General features: G+C 63.4%; 1 protein-coding gene across 1 annotated transcript in view; it reads left to right on the top strand.

Moving 5' to 3' along the window:
* The window catches only part of RASAL3 (RAS protein activator like 3), an 18,956-nt gene extending 11,665 nt beyond the window's left edge, over window positions 1-7,291 (top strand). The window contains exons 8-19 of the mRNA XM_085317058.1: window positions 279-377; window positions 1,344-1,898; window positions 2,773-2,917; window positions 3,236-3,380; window positions 4,016-4,252; window positions 4,899-5,100; window positions 5,250-5,353; window positions 5,716-6,022; window positions 6,101-6,223; window positions 6,300-6,499; window positions 6,780-6,855; window positions 6,959-7,291. Coding sequence (XP_085173184.1) covers window positions 279-377; window positions 1,344-1,898; window positions 2,773-2,917; window positions 3,236-3,380; window positions 4,016-4,252; window positions 4,899-5,100; window positions 5,250-5,353; window positions 5,716-6,022; window positions 6,101-6,223; window positions 6,300-6,499; window positions 6,780-6,855; window positions 6,959-7,108 — 2,343 coding nt within the window. The 3' untranslated portion in view covers window positions 7,109-7,291. The remainder of the gene's footprint in view (window positions 1-278; window positions 378-1,343; window positions 1,899-2,772; window positions 2,918-3,235; window positions 3,381-4,015; window positions 4,253-4,898; window positions 5,101-5,249; window positions 5,354-5,715; window positions 6,023-6,100; window positions 6,224-6,299; window positions 6,500-6,779; window positions 6,856-6,958) is intronic.
* Window positions 7,292-7,828: the final 537 nt, after the last annotated feature.

The raw sequence follows: 7,828 nt of genomic DNA, 5'->3' as shown, positions 1-7,828 counted from the left end.
GCACCCAGGGCACCCAGGACCCCCAGCACCGCCCCATCCAGGCACCCAGGGCACCCAGGACACCCAGCACAGCCCCATCCAGGCACCCAGGGCACCAAGCACCCCCAGCATAGCCCCATCTGGGCACCCAGCACTCCCAGCACAGCCCCATCCAGGCACCCAGGAGCCCCTTGACCGGGTCCCCGCAATCTCCTGGTGCAGCCCCCCCCACCCCATGCTAAAGTCCCCCAGGCACCCCTGGGTGCCCCCACCGTAAAAAAGAGCCTCCCCGCGCCCAGATCATCACCAGCGAGGGCAGCCGCTCCTTCGGCTGCACGTCCCTGGCCGAGCGCGACCGCTGGATCGAGAACCTGCGCCGCACCGTGCAGCCCAACAAGGTGGGACCAGCACCCCGAGACGTCCCTTGGGTGGCAGGGGACCCCCCCCCAACCCCTGCATCCCCTTCTGTCCCCTCAGGGGCTCAGCCGTCCCTTCATGTCTTCTCCTGTTGTCCCACGTCCGCTCCCGTCCCACCAGGAGCTTGGCCACCCTCATCGTCCCCTCCTGTCCCTTCCGGGTACTTGGCCATCCCATCATGTCCCCTCCTGTCCCCCCTGTGTCCTCTCATGTCCTTCCGCTAGTTTGGATGTCCCCTCCTGTCCCCCTGGTGTCCCCCAGTAGATTTGGCCATCCCATCATGTTCCTCCACGTCACCTCCCGTCCCGCTATCCGCCTGTGGATTTGGCTGGCCCCTCCTGTCCCTGGGGTCCTCTCCTGTTCCACCAGTAGACTTGGCCACCCCTCGCTGTTCCCCCATTCATCCTCCTGTCTCCCATGTGCTCTCCTGTCCCCCATGTCCCCTCCTGTCCCACCATCCTCCTGAAGATTCGTCCGCTCCCTCCTGTCCCCCTGAAGATTTGTCTATCCCTTCCCGCTCCTCCATGTCCTCTCCTGTCCCCCATGTCCTCTCCTGTCCCTTCATCCCTCTGAAGACCTGACCACCCCATCCTGTCCCCCTGAAGATTTGTCTATCCCTTCCCGCTCCTCCATGTCCTCTCCTGTCCCCCATGTCCTCTCCTGTCCCTTCATCCCTCTGAAGACCTGACCACCCCATCCTGTCCCCCTGAAGATTTGTCTATCCCTTCCCGCTCCTCCATGTCCTCTCCTGTCCCCCATGTCCTCTCCTGTCCCTTCATCCCTCTGAAGATCTGACCACCCCATCCTGTCCTCCATGCCCGCTCCTGTCCCCTGGTGTCCCTCCATCTCCCCGCAGATGCATCCATCCCCTTCCACCCCCAACATCCCCTCCTGTCTCCGCGGGGCGCTGACGCCGTCCCCCTCTCCACCTCGTCCCACGCGCCCAGGACAACTGCGAGCGCGTGGAGCTGGCGCTGAGCCTCTGGGTGTACGAAGCGCGGGACCTGCCGCCGCGTCGCCGCCTCCGCTGCCAGCTCCACCTGGACGGCGCGCTCTACGCCCGCACCACGGCCAAGGYGGCCGGCCCCGGCGGCGAGCTCTTCTGGGGCGAGCTCTTCCAGCTGGCCGCCCTGCCCCGCGCCCGCACCCTCACGCTGGCCCTGTGCCGCGAGGACGACGGGCGGCCCCGCGAGCCCCTGGCCTCCGTCACCGTCCCCTTGAGCGAGCTAGCGGCGGCCGCGAGGCAACCGCTGGAGCGTTGGTACCCGCTGAGCGGCCCCGGGCACCCGTCAGGCCGCGAGCGGCCGCCAGCCGTGAGGATCCGCGGGCGCTACCAGGAGGTGCGGGTGCTGCCCATCGTGCGCTACAAGGAGCTGGCCGAGTTCATCACCTTCCACTACCGGGAGCTGTGCGCCCGCCTGGAGCCTGTCATCGCCGTGCGGCACAAGGAGGAGCTGGCCGGGGCCCTGGTCCACGTCCTGCAGAGCACTGGCAAGGCCAAGGTAGAGTAGGTGCCGCTCGGGGTGCCGTGGGCATGGTGGGTTGGGTTGAGATGGACATTTCCCAAGGTGGCATAGATGTGATGGGTTGGGTTGAGCTGGACATTTCCCAAGGTGGCACAGACGTGGTGGGTTTGGGGTGAGCTGGACATTTCCCAGGGTGACACGGACGTGGTGGGTTCGGGGTGAGATGGACACTTCCCGGTGGATTGGGATGAGTTAGACATAGCTCAGATTGACATGAGCATGGTGGGTTGGGGTGAGATGGGAGTGAAACTGGCTTTGCTTGGTCGGTTATGCATGGGCACAGCAGGTTGGGGGTACCAGGAGAGTCGGGCACTGTTTAGGCAGGGAAGCTTTGGGTTAGGAAAGGTGATTTGGAGGATGTCAGAAGAGCTGGAACTGCCCAGATGAGTTTGGGATGGGATGGGATGGGATGGGATGGGATGGGATGGGATGGCACAGCATGGCATGGGATGGATGAGTCATGGATGCCAGGAGAGCTGGGCACTGCCCAGGTGGGAAAGGGTTGAGATGGGATGGGATGGGATGGGATGGGATGGGAAAGGTGGTTTGGGGGGTGCCAGAAGAGCTGGAACTGCCCAGACAGGTTTGGGATGGGATGGGATGGGATGGGTTGGCACAGCATGGCATGGGTTGGCGGGTTGGCATGGCATGGATGAGTCATGCAAGCCAGACACCACCTAGTTGGGGATGGGATGGCTTGGGATGTGGTGGGATGAGAGGGAATGGGACAGGATGGGACACAAAAGGCAATTGAAGAGGTCTCAGCGGAGCTAGAAACTGCCAGGTTGGGCAAGGTAGTTTGGGGTCACCGGGTGCCCCCTGAGCCCACAGATGCCRTTCCACCCCACAGGCCTTCCTCATCGACCTTGGCGTGGCTGAGCTGGACCGCTTTGACGACCGCGAGGCGCTCATCTTCCGCGAGAATACGCTGGCCACCAAGGCCATTGACGAGTACATGAAACTGGTGGGAGGAAAGTACCTCCAGGACACACTGGGTATGGGGCTTTTGGGGGCATTACGGGGTGTTACGGGATGTTATGGGGTGCAGGACATGTTGGGCATAGCCCAGGTATTATGGGTTCTAATGAGGCATTATAAGGGCTGCAGGACATGCTGGCCCTGGTCRGGACATTAAGAGATGGTCTGTTATGGGGTGTTATGGGGTGCAGGAGACACTGGGCACAACCAAGGCACTTYGGAGCATTACAGGGTGCAGGAAACCTCCAGGACATCCACACGGATGTGGCACAGGGGCTTGTGGCCCACAGCAGTGGCTGCGCAACATCCTCATGGGCTGTCCCTGTGGTGCCCAGGTGAGGCGGTGGCCCAGCTCTGCACCTCAGATGATAGCTGCGAGGTTGACCCCAGCAAATGCTCCGGCCCCGACCTCTCTGACAACCAGAACAACCTGCGGCAGGTCTGCGAGGAGACCTTCCAGCGCATCGCTGCRTCCTGCGAGTGAGGGCTGCTCTGCGCCGGCATGGGAATGGGCATCGGCACGGGGATGGGATTGGGATGGTACTAGAACGTGTAATGGGACAGACATGGGGACRAGCTTGGAGACCGGCACTGGGATAGCGATCGAGATGGGTCCCAGCGTCAGGATGAGTATGGGGACAGGCATGGGGATGGCCATGGGGCCATCCCCTACGTGCCATGGCCTGGCCATGGGGCAGTACAGCCCCGGCAGAGGGTCTGGCATAGGGACATGCAAGAGGACGAGCATGGGAATGGTGTTGAGGATGGACACCAGGTGGTCATGGGGATGGGCACTGGCACCAGGATGGGGTTGGGGCACTAGCACCAGGATGAGCACAGGAATGGGCTTGGGGGCAAGAACCATGACCAGAATGGGCAAAAAGACAGGGTTGGGGACGGACACCAGCATGGGGATGGGCTTGTAGATGGGCACCAACACTGGGATGGGCATKGGGACACACACCAGCACCAGGAAGGACTGAGGGACAAACTTGAGGACAGGCATGCAGAGAGGCACAAGGATGGGCACGGACATACCATGGCRCATGGGTACATGGAGGGTCTCCGGGGACACCCTGCTGTCCCGGCACCCCTTGTGCCATCGCTCCCCGCAGCGCTTTCCCGGTGGAGCTGGGCGAGATCTTCGCCGCGTGGCAGGAGGAGTGCACGGCGCGGGGCAAGGAGGGCATCGGGCAGCGTCTGGTCTCGGCCTCCCTCTTCCTGCGGTTCCTGTGCCCCGCCGTCATGTCGCCCAGCCTCTTCGGCCTCGTCCAGGAGTACCCGAGTGAGGCCACCGCTCGCACCCTCACCCTCGTGGCCAAGGTCATCCAGAACCTGGCYAACTTCACCACGTACGTCCTAGCATGGCACTGGTGGGGAGGGGACACCTGATGTGCCTGCGCAGCAGGGCTGGGCATGCCGTAGACCACCAYGGGGCAGCAAGAGTGTCTCCTAAGTACCACGGGGCAGGTGAGATGTCCCCGATGTGCCATGCAGCATCAGGGACTTCTCCTATGCCTCATGGGGCAGTAGATTTGTCTCCCATGTTCCATGGAGCAGTAGGGACGCACCTATGTCCCATGGGACAGCAGGGACATCTTCTACACACCAAGGACTGGCCGTGGGGCAGGAGAGACTTCCCCAGCATGCCMTCAGGCAGCAGAAATGTCCACTCCACACCACGGGGTACCAGCAATGTTCCCTGTGTCATGAATCATCCWTGGGGCAGCAGGGGACTTCTCCACTCCATGCATGAGGCTGGTGTGTTCTCACCAGCAGAATCTCATGCAGAATCTCTCTGTGAGCTTGTGCTCACAAGTGATGAGCACGACTTGTGGTGGCCTGGCCTGAAGACATGATGGTGGCCTGGTCCAAGGACATGGCAGTGTCCTAGCCCATGTCCTTGGCCCATGGTCAYGGTGGTGGATCAGCCCATGGCTGTGGCAGTGCCTTGGCCCGTGGCCTGGCCCGCAGGTGACCAAACACTGTGGCCCCCAGGTTTGGTGAGAAGGAGGCATACATGGGCTTCATGAACGAGTTCCTGGAGCACAACTGGAGCACCATGACGACCTTCCTGCAGAGCGTGGCCAACCCTGAGAGCAGTGCCCACATGACCACTTATGATGGCTACGTGGACCTGGCCCTGGAGCTTGCCACCCTCCACCTCCTGCTCTGTGACATTTTCTCTGGCCTGGATCAGGTGCCACTTGATCTCACGTGTCCCCGGGGTGGCCAGTGAGACCAGCTGGCTCCTTTTCATCATGTGTGGTGCTGGGCACACACTGCCACAGATGGTGCCTACCCTGTGGCCACCTGCAAGCCCCATAACAGCCCTGTCTTGTCGGGCAGGCCACACAGGAGGAGCTGGAGCCTCTGCCCACCATACTCACCGCCATCAGAGAGGGAACCCCAGTCCCCGTCTCCGTCCGGCTCAGCTCCACTATGGAGCGAAGGTACCAGTGAGGGGGACACGCAGGGACAAGGGGATGGGCAGGGACAGGGGGTCTGGAGAGAGGTGGGTACAGAAGACACCAGGATGGGTTTGGGGATGGTTCTGGTCCCAGGTGGGTTCAGAGAATGGTTCTGGTCCTGGCCAGGTTGGGATCATTCTGCTCCCAGCTGGATTCAGGAGATGGTTCTGGTCTTGGCTGGGTGTGGGGTGATGYTGGTCCCAGTTGGGTTCAGAGAATGCTTCTGGTCCTGGTTGGATTGGGGTGATTCTGGTTCCAGTTGGGTTTAGGGGTTGGTTCTRGTCCCACCTGGGTCTATTCCCTCACCGGTGCCCATCTGAGCCACCCTCCACCTCCCCGCGCAGCTCAGCGGAGGCCTCTAAGCCAGGCTTCGTGCCACCACGAGAGCTGAGCAAGCACAGCCCCCTCATCAAGAGCCAGTCGCTCATCAGCATCCGCCGGGTCCGGAGCCGAGAAGATGGACCAGAACCGGAACCGGTACCAGAGCCATCTCCACGGCCAACCCGGGAGCGCAGGAACGTGCAACGCACCCAGAGCGTGCCGGCGCAGAGCAAAGCCGCCCGGCGCCTGCGCAAGCAGAGCAGCATCGAGCACGTGGCCGAGCCGCCGGGCGACGATGTCTCGGGTCCCTCTGTCCCGCGCGACGCCCCGGTAAGGGACCACSGCCACCGTGGCGTGAACTCAAGGGTGGCAAAGCCGGGCGGGCTGTGACGGGTGCTGCCCTCCTAGGGCCGCTCCAAGCTGCGGCTGTCGGCATCGCTGCCCCGCAAGTCCACGGTGCCGTGGCAGCGCTACGCGGAGGAGGCCGCGGCGGGGCCGAACGAGCTCTACGCCATGCGGCCGCTGGAGAAGGTAACGCCGGCACCCCTCCGGGTCCCCTCCCGCGAGCGGCGGGTGCCGGGTGCCCCGTTCACGCTCGTCTCTCCAGCACGGGCGGCTCCTCGAGGCGCTGCGGAAGGAGGTGGCCGAGAGCCGGGAGAGGCAGCGGGCGGCCGAGGCGCGGGTGGAGGCGGCGGAGGCTCAGCACCACGTCCTGCGGCAGGAGCAGGCTCAGCACCACGAGCAGCTCGAGCGCCTCCAGCAACAGCTGGAGGAGGCCAACGCTCGCTTGGTCAATCTAGGCGCCAGGTAGGGACCATGGGGGACGTGGTGGCCCTGGGAAGTCCCAGCACTGAGAGGGTTGCAGTATGCACCTAATCCCGGGCACCCAGTGACRACGGGGTCTGCACCACGCACCCACCTCTGGGCATGGGCACCCAGTGATGATGGGATCTGCACCATACACTCAGATCTGGGCACGTGGTGATGATGGGGTCTGCACCATGCACCCRATGCTGGGCATCCGGTGACGATGACACCAGGGTGCAAACTGCGGGTTGGGATCTTGGTAGATCTTGGTCTGCTCTAGGTTGACATCCGCTGAAGGCACCCGCAAGAAGGACCTGGAGAGGCTGAAGGCCAGCGAGGAGAAGGGCAGAGCGCTGGTAAGAGCCAGGAGGTGGGGAGCCGGCTCGCTCCGGGCGTGAGCAGAGCTGGGCAAGGGCTCCCAGTGTCCTGCGGCGAGGGACTGACACGGTGGCTTTGCAGGAGAGCCGGCTGTCAGCGCTGGAGCGGGAGCATGGGGAGCTGCGCAGCGCCATCGCCCAGCTCCTGGGCCACCCTGGCAGGACAGCGCGCCGGTCGCTGGCGCCAAGCCGAGCCGAGAACGGTGACGAYGCCCAGGCCACCAGCGTGTGACGTAGCCCCAGTGCTGGGGCCGACACGGCTCCGCTCCCCTCCCTTCGTTCCCCTCGGTCTCCGCCATGTCCTCATTGCCCGTCAGTGGCCTGGCCCCTGCCGTCACCTTCTCCAGCACCTAGTGCTGCCTCTCCCTGGGCCTTTCCAAGGATTTTTAACCCCCCCATCTCACAGGATCCCCCATCCCCAGGCAATAAAGTGTCTGTATTGCTGCAATAAGGTGCTGGTTGYGTCCTGCCACCACAGCAAGCCCCTCATCCCCAAGCTCATCATGAGCGATGCAAGCACTTCTGGTGGCCCTGGGGCCGCAAGGCAAGAGCTGAGGACACTTATYGAGCTGGAGGCTTTTGTGCCTAGTTGGCGAAAATCAGAGACCGCTGAAAAATGCCACTGCTAAGCCCTCAAACGGAGTCACCAGACAAGGGCAGGAGACCATCACCCCTCAGCTCCTTGGCGTCCCAYAGAGCCCCAGAGCAGCGAGCGGCACCGTGAAGGGGTGACAGAGACCCGCAGGCTCTCCTGGGCTGCAGGGACCCCCGGAGGGGTGGTCGGGTCCCTGCTCTGAGGAAGCGAAACACCAGAGTCAGGGGCATGACTGGCAGGGCTGGGGCTGGTAGGGCCAGGGGGACCTGTAGAACTGGGATGGGGACAGGGGTGGCAGGGCCATGGGGACCCAGGGAAGGGCCACAGGGCAGGAGCAGGGCAGGGTCATGGGGACCT

Source organism: Rhea americana, unplaced genomic scaffold, assembly GCF_003343005.1.
Source record: "Rhea americana isolate MKP2758 unplaced genomic scaffold, rheAme1 scaffold_488, whole genome shotgun sequence".
NCBI lineage: Eukaryota > Metazoa > Chordata > Aves > Rheiformes > Rheidae > Rhea > Rhea americana.
This window is presented reverse-complemented; position numbering and strand designations above follow the sequence as displayed.